Below are 19,234 nucleotides of genomic sequence, written 5' to 3' on the forward strand. Positions count from 1 at the left end.
CTTTTAAAAAGGATAGGGTTACATTCCCTGCCTGTAAGTTCTAAATCAGATGGCTGTGCTCAAGCATGAGACAAAATGATTGGAAAGGATGAAAAGAGTTTGGGGTTGCATATTATGGTTGAGGCTGTTGGGAATTAGGCAGGCACTTCATGGTTGTATTGCTCTGTGAATGTTTCATCCAATTACTAGATTGCCACTGTGGCAACGTTTGGGATAAGCCCTGTTGAGTGCCAGAAAGCTTTAACAAGTGCCAGTGGTTTACACAAGAGATGAGGAAGGTTCTACAGTACTGACAGTGGTTTGATGGAACAAATTGCTGTGAATGGCAAGCATTAGGATGCTGAGTCAAAATGCATCTTGGTTGAAATTAAGGCTGGACAATGGGCTGCTATTTTTACACAGTATAGTGAAATTATTTGAGGGCTTTGGGGAAGATGATTTTTGTTTTGATCTCGGACTGCTCTAAATTGTAGTGTATTTCAGCAGGAGATAGCAGAGAAGAAGACAGTATTTTAAAGATATGTTCAAGGAGTTAGGGTAAGAGAATTCAGAGAATATTCTCTAGATACTGTGGATAAGGAACCTGAAGTAGAAGTAGGATTTTGACATTTTTAGAACTTTTTAGTAAAGTTTATTAACACGAGAATGCAAGCATTGTATTATGGAGTATGATTAACCAAGGAGTGCAGAGGTTAAAAGCTCCACTGATCAGAGATTGTGGGATAAATTGTGTGTGTGCCAGACACTTTACCTTCAGAAGGGATAACAACTGTAATTATAAAGTAGATGGAAATTATCAAGTACAAACGGTTTGTTTAGAGCTCTGGTCTCCAGACCCTACAGCCAATAATGTGGCAAGTGTCACCATGCATCTAAGTGATAACAAGGTACTAAGCATCCCCGTAACATAAACCTTAATCCTGATTATCCTCTGTGTTGGTTTGCAGATCAGTGCTTTCCCTGGACTCTTACCATCTAATGGTCTACCCTTTAAGCATTTTCTATGTTTCAAAAATAGGTATTTGTGTTTTTTTAAATATAATAAAATATCATATGACAAAAGCAATGCTGGCGCTTTAGCAATTGGAAGGAGATCCTTTAGCATAAATGTTTGTATATTATAACACACTGGACAGAATTACACCAAATTTGGCAGAAAGTTAGCTCGTGGTCCAGAAAGATCCCCTTTTACAACATTTCTAAATCAAAGGCTCCTGCTGGATTTACAAACGCATCATTTGTAATGTACCAATTGTAAGAGGTTTTATTTGTATTTGAATAGCTTTTAATTACTTGCGTACTCAAAGGGGTCACTAACTTAATTGTCTCTTGTGAATCTATGTTATCTATCTTTATTTCAGTCCCACTATCCGTAATAGGTTTTATAGATTCACCGTGGAGTATACCACTTTATCACTTCTTGCCTCTGTTTCAATATCTGCCAAAATTGGGAAGCATTTGTTCCTTGACGTTTGTAATTTATTTTAGGTACACAGTAAAAAACATCAAATCCATATCCTCAGGTTGAATTAATGTAAACAAATTATTTGTTCTGACCTCTTAGGGTATTTTTTTCGTAAATAAAAAAGACCTGTAGTTCAGTAGGAAAAATGCTAACGAATGCAGATTCTATGAAACCATGACAGAACAGTTGAGGTAAGTGAAAAGAAATGGTGTCAAGCAAATGGAAAGTAGCTGCATGTGATGAACATCTTAACTCATTGAGAAAATGTTTAAAAATGAGGGTGGCTGCCTAGACAATAAAGAGAGAAGAACTCCAAAAAGTTGCCTCTATGGGTGTTAATAGGTATAATGGAAAACGACCCAAATATGAACTAAAGTCAGTAGGTCTCTCCTTTGGGACCTATTGTCTTTGCCAGTGCCTTTTGGCGATGCTGTATAGCACCAAAAAAAGAAATAAGAAAAAAGGTGCAATGCTGAGACTGACATTATTCCATTGGTGTGCATGTGCATGATGACCTGTGCACGTGCATGCATCACAATCCATGTGTATGCCAGTAGAATGACTTGGGTGTCATTTGCTCAGCTATTGTTTTCTGACAGGATCTAAGATATCTAAGATGGAGAATGCCACTTAGCTCATTGTTTTTGGTGTTTTTGATAAATCAGATCGAAAGTGTAATATACGTATACATATGTGTGTGTATATATAAATATGTGTATGTATGTATATATATATATATATATTACCTAGTGGTGGTCGCCACTAGGTAGTTATGGTTAGAACCTAGTTCCTATAGAAAAACCTGTTTTTGCTTGCCTATATCTTTGGCGCTGCTTGATGAATCTTCACAAAATTTCCCCCAAAAAATTAGACAGTCACGTGAGCTGCTGCCTTGAAAGTTTTGGAGTGATCCATCAAGCGGGCCCGAGATAAGGGGGAGGTGAAATTTAGAGCATTTTCATTGTTAATTCCCATCGGAAAAATTGAACAGTGATAGCGCAAAAACCATTGGACAGAATTACACCAAATTTGGCAGAAAGTTAGCTCTTGGTCCAGAAAGAGCCCTTTTTATGGGGTGTAAATCTGTTCAGTAGTTTTTGAGAAATTTAAGGAAATCGAAATTTGTATAACTAGGGACGAAAAAGATTCTTGACCCCTCCTGCTCCCATACTGGTATCTGATTGGCTGCCAACACTTGAACAAAGAGCTGTTTGCAGCCATCTTGGGACAAGCAGAGGCCCAGAAAAAAATAATAAAAAATATAAAAGGGATCAGGGTATGAACACCCTGATCCCTTAGCTCTGGTGCTGGGGTCCTAAAGGGACACCCCGGGGCTAAAAAGCATTGTTTTAAAAGATTTTACAGCCGAATCGCAATGGAGTCCCAAATCCACAGTAAAAAAAAAAAAAACGGGCGCATGCTCACATGCTTGTTTTTAAAGAAGCCCCCGGGTGGGCCAGGTCCTGGGGCAGTCTTTTATTTTCAGTAGAAGGGGCCCTCCTGCCACCCCACCCCCCAGTCCTGGGGACCACCACATATCTTGGGTGAATAATGTGATATGAGCGGGGGCACGCCCCAAGGGACTACAACCGCCAGGGGCAAAAAATGCTTTTGTAACATGGGGGAGCCCCGGGGACCAACGCCTCCCCTGTTTGAATAATGTAATATGAGTGTGCTGGGGACACCACCCCTGGGGCAAAAATGCTTTTGTAACATGGGGGAGTCCCGGGGACCACCACCTTCCCTGGTTGAATAATGTAATATGAGTGTGCTGGGGACACCACCCCTGGGGCAAAAATGCTTTTGTAACATGGGGGTGGGGACAACCACCTCCCCAGTGCGAATAATGGAATATCACAAACATTCACACTGAGCATAGAGGGTTGGAGTCCAGCCGTACTCGTTTCCTGCCTTTTTTTTATTTTTATTAACTGCAAATGTTGAAGTGCCATACTGAAAATTTATCTTACTCTTTTTAAAAGACTAAAACATTTTTCTTTTCAATTTGTCCAGAAATACCTCATTCGAAGTGTATCATATATCAAACCCTAAAAAAACATCTATCTCTCTCCCTCCCACTGTTTCTCACTCTCTATCAATCTTTCTCCCATTCACAGACCCACTCAGACACTCATGCGCACACTCATAGACCCACTAAGACCCTTGGGTACCCACTCACAATCCCAATTAAGATAGTTACACACCCACTCACAGACCACTCAGACTCACACATCCAGACCCACTGACACCCTCAAGCACCCACTCACAAACCCGCACACACACCGATGCCCCCTCTAAAACACTGATTTACGCACTCTCACAGCTGCTCTCACCCCCAGATACACTATTCACACACCCAAAGAGGCCATGGCAACTGCTGCCGCGCATAGCGAAAGGGCTGTGCACAGAATGGGGTTAGGTGTTTAAGGGGGTTGGCCTCTGGGTCTGGCTGCAGGCCAGGTCTTGTGGGCAACCTCTGCTGCACATGGGTGAAGGCCGTGCATGGTGCAAGGTTAGGTGCTTATAGGTGGTTGGCCAGAGGCCAACCCTGGGCCGGGCCAGGCCAGGCCCTATGGCCAACTGCTGCAGTGGTGGTTGGATTAGCGCATAATAATGAAAATAACTACACATTAAAAACCCCATAGAAATTAATTGAAAAAAACAAAGGATACAGGGACGTTGTAGTTAGGAAATGGAATTAATAAAAACACTTAAATAACCAAAGGTTATAGAGACGTTATAGTTAGGCTCACATTTTAAACGTACAAAACCATAGAAATTCTTCAGTTAGAGTTACCTCAAGTAGCTTTAAATCGTGCCCTAAGGTAACTATAACTCACGCCCTGGCCCTGAACTGCTAACTACCCCACAAATTGCTGCACTCGTGACATCTTTGATAACATCATTGATAATATCAATGTAATATTTGCAGTAAAGCTTTTGCCGAAAAAAACTGTGCATGGCGACGTGTGTTATATAGTTACTAGTTAGGGCACGAGTTACAGTTACTTGAGGTAATTCTTACTATAACTGGTGAATTTCTATGTTTTTTTATGTTTAAAATGTGAGTCTAACTGTAACGTCCCTGTGACCCATGTTTTTTTAAGTGTATAAATGTGTGTGTGTATGTGTATATGTGTATATATATATATATATATATATATATATATATATATATATGTGTGTGTGTGTGTATATATAATATATAATATATATATATATATATATATATATATATATATATTTAAAAAAGAGTGAGAGCAATACAGGGTGGGGGTGATCCAAACGAAGGTGAGAGTAACGAGGAGGCGAGTGAGAAGCAATGTGTGGGAGACAAACAGAATGCTGACGTACAGCCATTTTTGGGCAGCATGAGCGCGAGAGCTGGGAAACACGCACTTCCATGGAGTACTTAACGAAGAAGAAAAAAGTTAAAAGTAAGTAAAAATAAGCAGTTGAATGATACAAGTCAGCCTGTTAAAGGGACGGTAAAGAGGTCAGCTTCAGAGTCGGATTGGCAAAGCGGGCAATCGGGTATTGGCCGATGGGCCAGTGCCTGAGTGCCAGCTGTGGGCCGTTTTTTTTTTTTTTTAAGGCCTCTGCCAAGTGCCCATAGTGCGCTAGTGTCCTCCGTGCCTTCCTCCCCCAATTCCAACCTGCCCAGGCCATTGCCTTGTGGGGCCAGCAGAGGCGGGCATAGTGATTATTTAGAGGAGGGGGCAGGGCTGCCTGGGGTCACAGCAGTGACATTGGGAGGCCAGTTTTGTGGCATCTTCACCTTGGGCCTGGAAGGACTTAGGCCAGAATGAGTAACCGAGGGAGGAGTGTGAAGATGCTAAAAGGCTAAGTGATGTGGCTTTTGGAATGCTTCTCATCGCCCTCCTCCCCCGGGTCAGCCTAGAAGCTGTGTCATTTACGTGACCCCGACCCCACTGGGGCTTCACGTTCACCCATGGTGGGTGGGAAAGGGGATAGACTGGAGAGGTGTCGCTGATAGACCGGTTGTTGCTGTACTCTTGCTGGGCTCTTCTCACCTTGGCCCCCATGGTCCATTCTGCCCAGAAATAAAGCAATGTCTTTCATGTGACCCACTCCTCGCCAGGCCTTCATATTTAGGTCATAGTGTGGGGGGGTAGGAGGGCGATGCATAAAGGCTGATAGGTCCCACTGGAAGGTTGCTATTTTCTTCCCGGGCTGGCCGGCCTAAAGTTCACCATTTAATTTACTAGCACATGCCCAGTTTTTCAAAGAGTGACACGCACTTGCTGGAGAGATCTGTGCTCTGTCTAGTCACGATTTTGACTCATCATAAGTCAGCACATAAGGTTAGTGTGCCTGCTGCAGATCACAGCGTTATATTTCATAGGTCAGCGAGTTACTTCTTTTGTTATGGAGCTCCTTTTGTTACTTGTGGCCCGTAAGTCAAGATGAAGGCCACTGGAATTATGTGTCGGGAGGACCAAAGTATGCAACAGGGGAGGACCAAATTATGTGGCAATGAAATACAAATTATGCATTTTTAAACACTGTAACCCTGTCTTGGCAAATGTATCACCTCATTAGTATCAGTTTAACAACCAAATACAGCTTAAGCAACTGAAAAATGACCACTCAACCTTTGTGAAGAGACGTCCAATGCACAGAAGCACGTGTTGCCACATTTTTAGTAACTTCTGAAGCAACTGAGTTAGAAACAAACTTTTTTGATAAAATCTGGCAAATTTGGCAAATCCATAATCGAATCGCATAATTCTTCTGACCATACTTATAATTCACCCACTGCAGCAGGGTTAAGTTAGCATTAAGGACCTGCGTGTACAGTGCAAAGCATGGATTTAGAAACTTTTTTTTAAATCGATCTTTCGTTATTCTGAGATTCCTAAGAAAGGGTTCTTTGGGTAATAATAAACTCTCATTAGTTCAGACAGTCCCAACCACTGCACAGTATTGAAAAGTTTCTGTGTTTCTCCAGAGCCAGCATTCTTAACATGTGGTGCCAACAAATATGGAAGATATCTGACTCCTACACCTTGTAACCCTCATAGTCTTATCTAATTTCCTATAAATGCATTTACACACTTGAATAATTAATTGTCAGTATACAATATATAAGTGTGATATAAATCTCTCTGATGCTTTATATTGGGTCAGATAGCTCTATAAAAAAATTATGCATGTCACTTACATACAGGGGCTGAAAAAAGTAAAAAACATTTCTCCAGTTGTAGTTTCTCGTAAGCATTTGTGAAGTTATAACAAATTGAGCACCTTTATTTCCCCCCATTGCAGTGACATCTAGATGTTAGGTTCCTGATATCTCCCGACCATGATGAGATACCAATAAAAGGAAAGGTGATGCACTTAAAGTGAAGCTTTCTGATAGCCATGCTGGACATGAAAATAAGAATTGTCTCTCACCCAACGCAGGTTGCTGCTCTGAGCAGAAATCAAGGAACCTGCAAGCACTGATGAATATTTTCCGGCACTGGCAAAATACATCAGAACAAAGTCAACATATTTCTCTGGGGCCAGCCTGGATTTCCAGGGCAAGCCTGGATTCCAGATCCAGCTCAATGGCAGTTGCCAGATTCGCAAACAAGCTGGGTTCCCCCTTTTTACCTTCACTGTACCCAACTTGATGGTACTCGTTTTATTAACCTCAGTACTAGGAAAGGCTGAGTGTACCGGTTGGAATTTGAATCTGGACCGTAAGGTCAAACATGTAATGGATGCATTAGCCCACTGCATCACCAGGCCACGCTTATCATGAGACTCTGCTCATGCTGTGATGATGTAATTAAAGGAAAGACTTTTCTGCGCACTAAAGTGTAGTTGGTAGCGACGCAGGTCAAACCGATAGGTTTCATTACCAGTGAAAAGTCGGGTTAGGAGTTTACAACGCTATCAGCTCTAACACGAGCAAATGCGAGACCCGTTGCATTGCAAATGCTTGTTTCTTCTGGTTATCAGGGAGCAGGCCCAGCACGCACTGTTTAATCGTGTGCAACACCTCCCAACCCGTCTAGTGTTTGATGTTCTGTAATGTTGCCTTCCAATAGTGCATGATATCCGGGCAGTACCGCACCACATTTAGGAAATCCGTCACAGGGGCAGTGCTCCTGTCACAACTCTTGGATCTATTGGGATATATAGTGTGCAGCCTCTTAAGGGCGACAAACGCCATGTGCACCACATAATATTGAGCCAACTTGAGCCTCACACTAATCGACACCTTGCATGCCCCTGCGTGAATTTTAAGCCAGTCTTTGGACATGAGAGGCTTGTCGCACACACGCTGAAAAGTGTCCTCCATTCTTTGAAGCGCTATTTGTCTGTCTGTGCGCAATAAATGCGTGTTATGAACCTACAGCCACCCTCCATGGAAAGCATGGGCACCAGGGTCTGCGTAGGCTCACGGGCCTCTGGAAATGACAGACGTAGCTGACGTACTGTGGCCGCTAATTTAACTTATTGGAGAAAATGTCCCTTTCCTAAGTCAACTGTCTCATTTGCATCCTCCAGTGTGATGAAGCTGCCCGGTGGGTACATATAGCATTATACAGCCCCCTGCCTGCCACTTGTCAGCTGTCATTGTCTGAGCGATTTGTTCAAAGGGGTGTACTATACCTAAGTCCAGGTCCGGGGCAGACGGTGCACGACCCAGCACTCGCAGTACCACTCCTTCCCAGAGACGGCCTAGAAGGCGGATCAGGTGTGAGAAGGTAGTAGGTATGTCTCTTCCCTTCATTAGCAGGGCACTGAGTTTGGGACCGCCTCGTCCCCGCCCCCTCTAGCCAGGGTATTACATGCTGGAGGTGCGCCGCAAGATAATAGAGGTCCAAATCCGGGACCTCCATCCTGCCCCATCCCATTTTCTCTTTAGAGTATGGAGGCCTATTCTGCTTGCTTGTCAGCCCACGGGAGTGCTACAGCAGGCGGTCCAGGTCACGGAACAATCCCTTGGGATCTCATACACGGCTCCCTGTAGGACATACAAACATCTAGGCAGAACCACCGTTTTTATAAGGGCTAGTTTTCCCATCAGAGACAGTTTGGCGTATTCCAGAATGCAACTGAGGGATCGTGCAAATCGTGTGCCTTGTTCAGCTTGTACGCCTGCTGTTCCTCATGGGTGACATACATCCCGAGAGACACAGTCTGTTCTGTACCGATTCCAGTAGTGGTTCTGTCGACAGTCCCTTTAACTGCCCGGGGTGGGGGTGGGGGGGGGGGGTGGGGGGGGAGCAGGAGCAGGGCTGAGTTCGCGCTGCTGACTCAGAGTCCCGAGAATGCTTAGAATTTGCGTAGGACATTAAGCAGGAATGGATCTGATATGTCGGGCTGGGTTAAATATTATGTTGTATGATTTTATGTTTTGTAAGTGTTTTTCTTATTTTTGTTTTCAGAGACCCATTTAAAATTACTTGGGTAGGATTGTTTTCAACTACACAGGCAGGTTGTACATAATGAATATAAAAAATGTTAGCATGATTTAAATTCCTGTCACGAGTGAAAATTAATGGTTTCATTGTACGTACTAGGTACTTTAACTATTCCCTACAGTACTCCGTTTTTCAGTTTTAGTGATCGATATTTGAGGCATTTAGTCACATTAGATAGATGCCCTGCTGCTCTTCCTAATTGTAAATGAATCTGCATGTCATTTGCGTATATCTGAATTTGCAGATTGCTGTTTCTCGTCACATGCATATACCTGTGAACAGAATTCGGTGTCCACAAAATACTAATAGGTCATTTGTAGACTTGGCCTCGAGACCATTTTAGCTGTCTTGCTAGCCTAATAGTTTCCAAAAAATGTATACCTAAAAGAGCTTTCGGAGAGCCATCTTCCTCTGTTGGTCAGTTCAAGTATCATTCCCTTCCTCCCTATAACTACACTTTCATTATAGTAAGTTGTCCAATGTAATGTTCCCAAGTTCACTCCAGAAACCAGATTGACATGGAGTAGTGCATGGTCTACATTCTGTAGTATACCTTCAAAACAGTTTTGGGGAGCAATAACGAGATCGCATGTCCTATAGTATGTTTATTTTTTTCTAATGAAATGTGGCCCTTAAACTGTAGTTGCTTACTGTCTTGAGTCTCCATATTTGATAACGTTACCCTGCACAGACAATTGCTTTTCTGATTTAATGTGGTTTGGAATGTGGAAAACGGGAATATACCAGATTCGGCAAAACTTGTAATTGGCTAAACCTTTGTTCCAGGGTTTTTCAGATGTTTTCCATGCTGAATGATTTGCAAGTTGGCAATATTTTTTGAATATTGTTCTAAAATGTCTTGTTCCCTTTTTTTCCCATTCAGATCACAGACATAAGCTGTTTAGCTCTTTCATTTCTTCCTCCTTTTCCCATTTTGTTTTGTTTTCTTTTTGCCTATTCTGCATCGCCCTTTTTCTCATTTTTAAATGCTCTGTAACTGGTACAAAATTCGAAAATAGTAACTATAAAAATGAACCGTGTGATCGTTTTAACGGTCACCATGCCTTTTAGTCTACAACTTTTGTAAAGCCATAGAACTTTGGAAACAATAAAGTTGGAACCCATGATCGGATCAGTTTAATGTACTGTGGGGGCGGTGGTTACGGAGCTTCGCTGTAGCATTCAGCAGACAGCTGGTGTAACCTTATCAGATACATCCACTGGCCGCTGAAAACTCTCTTTTCCTCTGCCCTTTTTTCTGTATCTGTGAAACTGCTATTCCGTCAGTGCATTGTCATGTGTATCGGAAAATTACACCTAACCCCACCCTACTGCAAACCACTGACCAAGAGTGTTGACCAGCTTCCATCAGAAGTAGCTTAAACAGAGCGGAACGAGCATGATATCAGTTCTGTATATCTTATCCAGTGTTAGTTGCCTTTTTAATTCTGTTCACCCTAATGTCTTTCTTCATTTTCCTTCCTTAGGTAAACATTTCTTCTCGTAGAGCAGACGAGGGAGGAATATTTTTATGGGATTTTTTTGCTGGTGGAACACAAAACAAATTGATAAGGAGTGGCATCTGAATGCTGTTCGTTGCTGCTGACTGACATCTTTTCATACCAGCAAGTGTTTGCTTCAACTTTTACAGACTGCAGGGAATTTCCCTACTTACTAACTAACTAACATAAGTGTAGGCCAGTTTCCAAGCACCAGGCTTCTGGGCCCATGTAGAGTTTCTGATGCTATGTCGGTCACAGCAACAGAGAGTGACATTGCCAGATTCTTTCTTGGGGGAGAAGAGGGTGAAGGAGACGAACCTGCGGACCGAAGCCAAGCAGAACATTTTGAGAACCTCTATGACAATGTGGAAGATGAGGAAGATGATGAAGAGTACGATTCTGTATGTACTTGATATATTCAAAGATTTACTGAAGTTGTTTGTGTCAAATGCCAATAATTTCAGACTTTACCTATATGCTTTTACTTGAATTCTTCCTTTCGAATATATAGATTTTGTTACATCAATGTCAATGCAAATCTGTAACGTGACTTGTTTAAAGTTTTTGTTGTTGGGTATATGGCTGTGACAGTCTAAGCATTTTAAGAGATTGCAAATGTGATTGGTTGTAATCATACCTCTCTTTGATACAAGCTGGTTGGCTAGTGTAGGCACCTCAGTCAGGCAGGGACTACCACTCTAGTCAGGGTCGGGGAGCTACACACCCAAGGTAACTCCTGCTTACCCCTTTGGTAGCTTGGCACGAGCAGTCAGGCTTATCCCAGAGGCAATGTGTAAAGCGCTTGCATAACATACACACAACACTAGTGACAAGATAAATACACCGTATTGCATAGAAAATCATTAGACCAGACATGTATCAGTAATACCCTACTACACAAGCAGTTGTCAGATCATCACACAAGTTACTTGAACTCTGCAAACATAAGCCGTTTGTCAGGTTACCAGTATCACAAACGAGAATGCATATATCAGGACTTTCATCAGCTGCATTATCATCCTGAAAACCGATACAGTGAAACACTCCCTCATTGTATTAGTCACAGAACAGTTGATCAGGCATGTCAGTAAGAGAAAGCATCACCATTAGTTATACGTCATTAACCCCCCCTGCACCGCACACCCAACAGCTCTGGAAATATACGAGGGCCCCTCTCACCCATTCCACCCCTGGTTAGCGCAACAGGTGACGGAAATCCGGTCCAGGAATATGAGAACCAGCGGTACAACGCAGAGGGCAGGAGTCAACATACCCCAATGTCTCAAACATAAACAAGAGGGGCTTGCCCTCAACCAACACCCCCACCCCTTCCTCTAGTACTTCTGCTGCAGTGGGGGAGGGATGTTAGCAGGGGGACACAAGACAAGGAAAGCAGCTCACCTGTAAGGAGACCTCACCTGTAAGGAGACCCCTACTCCTCACATGGGGGCCGCATTAACTAAACAACCCTCAGCTAGGCGGAGGCTTCTGTCATGGATTCCCTCTGGTCCAGCAAGGCACCAAGGAACATGCAGCTCCTTGGTGTTTCAGGAGAACGCGCATCTCACACCGAAGCAATGTGCCTGTGAGGTATGAGCCTCCTGGCTCTGAACCCCACCTTACTCTGAACCCCACCTTACTCTAAAGCCAGCCCTCTGGTCCTCTCAGCGCCGGGAGGTATCTTCACCTTTCTGCGTGGCCGGAAATCCACTCTCCCAGGGATGCAGCAGTGATAGTCCAACAGCGGTGCACAGCGGGACGAGTGAGACAGAGCACAACCGTCTGTGCAGCCCCGGTGGGAGGAGTGAGTGAGTGAGTGCGTGCTGGTGCCCCAAGGGCCCCACGGAGTGAGGGTCTCATCCCATGCTCTCAAGGGATGGGCATTGTTTTTCGTTGGGTTGTGCTCCCACCCCCACGGTCCACCTGAAGGGGGTTGGGAAAGCAGCCACACCAAGGGCCCCAGCCACAGGGTAATGAGGGGTGCTCTCCTTGCACTCCTGATCCAGCATCACAGGGCTCCCCTCGTACTGAGATAATAGGACACAAAAGCTCTCTTCACGTGCTGGGGGTCAGTAAAGTGCTCTCCACGCACTCAGCAAGGGACGGGGCTACTCCACTGCTGCCCATCAATGGAGAATGGCACCAAAATCACAGAAATACATGGGAGACGGGGAGGGGACCACACCACCCAACCCCTGGAGACAGCTGTGGGGCACAAGGCTGTAGTGCCCAGGCAAGCAGGGCAGCACAACATTCCGGAAAAAGCAGTGGCAGTCCTTCTAGTGACCTAGCAGGTCACAGGTCAGTCCAACAGCAGAGCAGTCCCAAGGCGGTTCCTGGCGAGTCCTTCTTAGTGCCCAGTTCCTTAATCCAGTAGTGTCTTAAAATTGTAGGGGACAACAACCTGTACTTATACTAATTTTACACGGCTTCCACAAAGGGGAGATGGGGTTCCAACCAGCACTAACCGGTTCTAGGAAGGCCCCCTTTCTCTTCCAGCACTGGTTCCAGATATCAGTAGGGGGTAAACGAGCCTCTTGTGTTAGGTCACGGCACTGCCTTTACAGTGGCATGTGCGCCCCACCTCTCTCTCAAAAAGACCATTCAGTATGCATATGTACTCTTGTTACACCTCCACCTTCCCTGTGTAGAGGCTGTCTGAAAAGTGTGCGCAAAGCCCAGCTGTCACTCTGCCCCAGGCATGAATTGAAGTCCAGCTGCAAAACCACCAGAGTTAAAAGCTCAGAGAAATGCTCACTTTCTAAAAGTGGAATTACTATAATGGTAATAAAAATCCACCTACACCAGTAACCAGCATTTCTCGCTACCATTCCAACCATACCAAACATGCCTACGCCACCCCTCATAGATCAGACTATACCACTTTGACATATGTTAGGGCATTTCTAATCAATCCTATGAGAGGAGTAGCGCTCACAGTGTTGAGAAACTAAATAGGTTGTTTGTCACTACTAGGACATGTAGTACATAAAGACATATATCCTACCTTTTACATACACAGCACTCTGCCCATATGGCTATCTAGGGCCTACCTTAGGGGGTGACTCAGGGGTAGTAAAAAGGAAGTTTAGGCCTTGGCAAGTAGTTGGACTTGCCAAGTTAATGTGGCAGTAAACTGCGCATGCAGGCTCTGCAGTGGCAGGCCTGAGATAGGTTTGAAAGGCTACTTCTGTGGGTGGCGTTAGCTGTTCTGCAGGCCCACTAGTAGCATTTTGTGTACAGGCCCTGGGTATAGGGATACCATTGTACAAGGGACTTACAGAGAAATTAAATGTGCCAATCAGGTGTAAGCCAATCATACCACGTTTAGAAGGGGCAGCACATGCACTTTAGTGCTGATCAGCTGTGATAAAATGGCCAGAGTCTGAAAGCCAACAAAAAGAGATCAGAGTAAAGGAGGAGGAAGACAAAACGTTTGGGGATGACCCTGCAAAAGGGGCCAGGTCCAACACACGCCCGTCAAAACAAACCTCCAAATATGATTAGGGAGTTGCACCAATCATTTTTAAACAAAGCATAGACTGGAAGGCAATAATGAACATGTAAGTTGAATTTTCCACTTAAATAAGAAGCATTTTCCCCAAATCTCTATAGGATTTCGATGGGTAAATCAGAATAAATGTTAATATGTTAATGAATATGATAGTTTTTAAAGCGTCAGTGGAATTGCAATGTTTGTGGAACAAGGATCAGAACAGGCTTTATTCTGTTAATCAAAACAAATATCCTCAATCCATCAGTATTTTAGCCAGGTGGGTCGAAAGAAAGTTTCTGGTAACGTACTTACTATTTGTCCAAAAGTAGCCCCACGCTTTGCAGTCATCAACCATAAATTAGGAACATCTAAGACCTTTTCTATTGTACATAAATTCCAGATTCTCGTAGAATCACCATATAAACTACTAGCAATTGATTCTATGATATATTCTGACTCTGGTTTAAGATCTCCTTAAACATAATTTTAGCACCAAACATGTAGGTATGGAACAAATAACCTTTTGTTGGCACTCCCTTTAACATGCTATAGAGCTACGATTGGTGAAGACAGTCTTATATAGCTTGTGTGCCTTTGAAAGCACAACATGTAGGCACGTTCTTCGAGTTGTGCATAAAAGAGTGACTTTGCCACCTTCACCCAAACGTTTGACCATAATTCATCTGTAATTAAAAAAACAATTTCTTTGACAATTGCAGTATTCATTACTGTCCGGTATCAGAGCTTAAAGTGCATTGTTCAAGGTGGATGTTGCCTTCCTGGCTGAACCTAAAGCACAGCTTTGTTTACAAGTGTATTGGTCCTAGTTCCATTTTCCTTTAGTATCATTCTGTTCAGTTCAATGTCTTAATTGGGTGTATTGGAAGATGTCCCTTCAACTAGCTTTCCCCCCCACAAAGCTAAAACTCTTGGTGGGGACAAAGTGGCTGTTTTTGATCCCAGAAGTGTCCGTTTGAGAAGAAAATGCCGTTATAATATCTGTATTACCACGAATAGAGGCCTGAAAGTGAGGCAAGAAGTTGTTATTGACAGTGTATGATCACTCTTAGCCATTAAAAAATTGTTGATTTAGTTGACACTTTTCCAAATATATTTGTTATTGTTCTGTATTAGATTCTGAGGGGTGGCTAATATTAAGTCTTTCTGTATGCTAAACCATTGATTGGTTAGCCCATTTCCGACCCATTCCATTGAAATCTGGTACCAGTAAATTGTATGATCTTTTTTGGGTACTAAATATTTTACTGACAAATCTTTGTGATTGTAAACAACATTTTATTTGAAAAGTAAACATAAATAAATCCATGCACTAGTATTTGGGTGGTGAAGTGCCTCGTGTTCATTGTCCACCAACAAGCTGTTGCATAACAATCCAAATACGAAAATTCCAAGAGATATGAAAGATTGGAAGAGTAGATATATCTTGGTGAGGAACAATCCTTTATTGCATAGGTATTGTGGAATGCCACAGTGATGGTTTAAGTAGTCAGTCTATCCACTTCAACTATGGGTGGTTTTTCCCTATATTATTCAATGTGTGGGTCGTCATCAGGCCTGCATTACGGGATAGGAGCACCAGAAAGTCCAATTGAAATCATAGAATGACCCAAACGCCCAAAACAAGTAAAGGCATGAAAATATTTATCTGGGCTGTTGGGCTGGTAGTGTTTATTTGATGCAACATTTAGGAAGAAACGTTTGCCCATTGTCATTTTGATATTATGCTCGGTAGTGTAATATGTTTGATTAAAAAGATGCCTAAATATTTTATAGAGCCAGATTGCGAATTTTGACAAGTCTTTTATCATGTCTTTCGTACACTGATGATCAGTGTTCCCCATTCATTATATATACACATTATGTTAAACTATTTTTTATTGAAACATTGAAAAACAGACATGATACAGTGGTAAGCAGAAATATGTATACATACAGTGGGCAAGTCAGCACCCCTTAGAGGCAGGAGTGGGCCAGGCACCCTCACCGACCTGGGTAGCTCAGTGTCTGCTGTAGCGTGTCTTTGATAGCATCAAAGGTGAACCAAACCCAAGGGGAAAACAATAGAGGAGAAGAAAGCAACACTCCTCCTACCAGCCCCCCGGAAAACTCCCAAGGCAGCTGTTATAAAGATTACTGCCAAGTAGGAAGGGTGTAAGAAAGATGACCCACTGTCGAGCAGAAGGTGGAGAGGGTCATGTTTTCAGCTGGGTAGATGGGGGTGCCGATGGATACAGGGGCCTGATGCTCCCACCATGTGTATAAGTAAAAGCGCCCATTGATGTGCTGTGGGAAATTTTGAGAGGCCCCAGTATTTCTCTCTGTGTAGAGCAGTACTCTCCGCCGGCGCCCACTAGGGCACCTTGGCATGCAAGTGTACTATGCCCTTTTTGACCAAGAGAAGCACCAGATCTGTGAAGTGTGTTGTGGTGTTTCCAGCCTTGGGGTGATGGTACAGCCCCAAAAGGCAATGTTGGTTAGTGGTCAGACGCTCCCTTCCCATAGCTATTGCTATATCCGCAATTGCTGTGTCACAAAAATTCCATAAATGTACAGAGGACCAAAAAATATGTGTCATGTCTGCCGGCTCCGCTTTGCATCTGGGGCATTCATCGGGGACCGCAGTATAAATGCTGTGGAGCTGGTGGGGAGATTTGGTAGGCCCTGTGGATGAGGCAGAACTGGATATATTTAAACCGAGGACTGGGGGGGGTGATTTCACTGGGGTATTTTAGCACTCAGACATGATCGTGCCTTCATGCAAGATCCACTGGAACACAAGCATGTGTGTGCACTGTCAGTGGATCTTGCATGAAGGCTTTATGGAGGTTACGAGGTGTCACCCAAGGCCTATCTGATATATTGTGTGTAGTGGGTAATGTTAGAGGGGTTCCTGACCCTGCACAGCATCACCTGGTGTGCTCCATAATTCAAGAATTCACCTTAAGGCAGGTCATATTCTTCTTGGAGTTCCTGGAAGGGCAGCAGCTCTCCCACATGAATCACAATGCCCGCCACAGCTTCCAATACTCTCAAACGCCTCCCTGTCATAAGGACAATCCCCGCAGATGGGGGTAAGGGTGTGTGGTTGCGGCTCCCGGAAAACCCTGGCATTCTCAGGCTGTATGAAGGATCAGAGGGAGGGGGACCCCTTCCTGGCCCTCAGTTAGGAGAAGCGGTGCAATGATGCTCCTCTGGACCCCCGCCGGGGAATCTCTGTAACTTACGTAGTGCCACTTTTTGTCTTCTGGAGCCCCAGACCAAAAGTATGCAGTCAAGGCACCACAGGGTTGGACCCCTGAGATTGTGACCGGGAGATTGACAAATTGATACAGCAGTCTGGGGCACACCACCATTTTCAATAGGGCCCCTCGACCCGCCACCAAGAGGGTAAGGGTAATCTAGTAGGATATGTGGGAACTCAAAGATCACAGTATCCTACTAATGTTTCCTTCTAAAAGGTAGTCTCTCTTGTGATAGATTTGGAACCCTATGTATTTAAAGGATTGCAGGACCCAGTCAGGTGGTCCAAGCCAACCAGAACCAGTTGATCGGGGAGGTCCTCCAAATTAGGGAACATGCCATAGAGCTCTCCAAAAACTACCAAGAGGTCACTGTAGGCATCTGGGAGGTAAAGGATCATGTTTTATGCATAGAGGGAAGTCACCGTGTGTGGGTATCAAAAGGGATACCCCATCCATTACCTCTGGCTCATAGCTGCATTGCCAGCGGTTCTAACAACAATACAAACAGCAGGGATGATAAGGGACAGCTCTGCGTGGTGTCCCTTTGTATAGAGTGCTAGTCCAAGATATGACGCCTGTTAAGGTGCTGGCAGTGGGCTTAGTATATAAGAGAGAGATCCATCTGTGTCCAATCGCTGTGCAAAATGCCTTGACCCCTTCTCACTGCATTGGCCAGCTGTAAATCGGGATCTCCTTTAGACCCATGCCCCCCTGACATCTTGCCTCTGGTTGCTTCAGTAATCTCTTCCTTCCTACTTTGGATGCTGAATGAGTCATTTGAGGATACTACAGTGCCTCAGAGTTGGAAGCAGGCCATGCTGCTTCTGCTGCTGAAGAAGACTAATGCGGACCTTAAAGTGCTTAGCAACTTCCTACCCATTTCCCTGCACCCTGCCAGCATTTGGATGCTGGAGAAATGGGTGAACCATCACATTTCTCGTTTCCTTGAAGGTAATAACCTTCGTGATTCCCAGTCTAGTTTCCTCACTGGTTACAGCACAGAAACGGCTCTGCTTGAGGTAGCTGACTTCATCAAGAAGAACCTGGACCAGGGCACAGTAGCTATGGTGGTTCCTCTTGATTTGTCAGCAACCTTTGATACGATCTCCCACTCTATTCTCCTAGATAGACCATGGGAAGTGGGTCTTTAAGATGTGTCCTGGCCTAGGTTGAAATTGTATTTGGAGGGAAGTACTCAAAGGGTTTTCCTTCCACCTTTTACTTCTGATCAGTAGTTGATTGGAGTGTGGGGTTCCTCAAGACTCTGCTCTGAGCCCTACACTTTTTAACATCTATCTGGCCCCGCTGGCTAGTCTGGTTGAAGCTAGGGGCATAAGAATTGTCTCTTACGCAGATGATACGCAGCTGATGCTCTCTTTTTAGGAAAAGGATTATGGGGCACTGGCTGCATTCATGAACGGTCAGAGTTGTGGGGGCTTGGATGAGTGCAACTGCCTTAGATTAAACTCTGATTTTGATTTCTTTTGCACAAATTCATACCCAAATGTTTCCAACTGATGACCTTCTGAGTTAAGGGCTCCCCCCAAGGTGGCCTCAGTGATACGGAACTTAGGGGTAACATTTGATGTTAATTTATCCTTTGACCCCTAAGTTAAAGTTGTCTCTGCCAGCTATTTCCTGATGCTGAAATTGATCAGGAAGATGATCTATTTGATCCCTGAGGATTGCTGCAAATCTATCATCCATGCCTTGATAGCCTCAAGATTGGAATATGCTGATAGTCTATTTCTGATGGATACAACTACCTGTGGATTCCTCACCTCATGAATACTCCCATGGCGCCAGCATTCGACGGAAATCTTCTTACTAGTCTCTGCACGTCGACGAGGACGTCACTGTCTCGCACGCGACGCCGTCTGACGTCATACAGGCAATAAGAGGTCCTCGACGACGTGCGGACGTCAGTTCCCTTTTTTCCGTGCATTCGAAACGGTTATCTTCGAGGGAGCAACTGTTACTCTTGCGGTTACAGTGTATATCTTGCTGCGTACTCTTTCTCTGTGGAAATAATGTCGCAGAGAAAGTCTGGATTTAAGCCTTGTCGT

The 19,234-nt window shown here is 44.1% G+C and overlaps 1 protein-coding gene across 1 annotated transcript in view; it reads left to right on the forward strand.

Annotated features, from left to right (window-relative positions):
- The window catches only part of PPIP5K2 (diphosphoinositol pentakisphosphate kinase 2), a 1,112,711-nt gene that overhangs the window by 27,503 nt on the left and 1,065,974 nt on the right, over positions 1–19,234 (forward strand). Inside the window, exon 2 of the mRNA XM_069226183.1 lies at positions 10,395–10,810. Within this exon, the coding sequence (XP_069082284.1) occupies positions 10,655–10,810 (156 nt within the window). The 5' untranslated portion in view covers positions 10,395–10,654. The remainder of the gene's footprint in view (positions 1–10,394; positions 10,811–19,234) is intronic.

This window comes from Pleurodeles waltl, chromosome 1_1, assembly GCF_031143425.1.
Source record: "Pleurodeles waltl isolate 20211129_DDA chromosome 1_1, aPleWal1.hap1.20221129, whole genome shotgun sequence".
NCBI lineage: Eukaryota > Metazoa > Chordata > Amphibia > Caudata > Salamandridae > Pleurodeles > Pleurodeles waltl.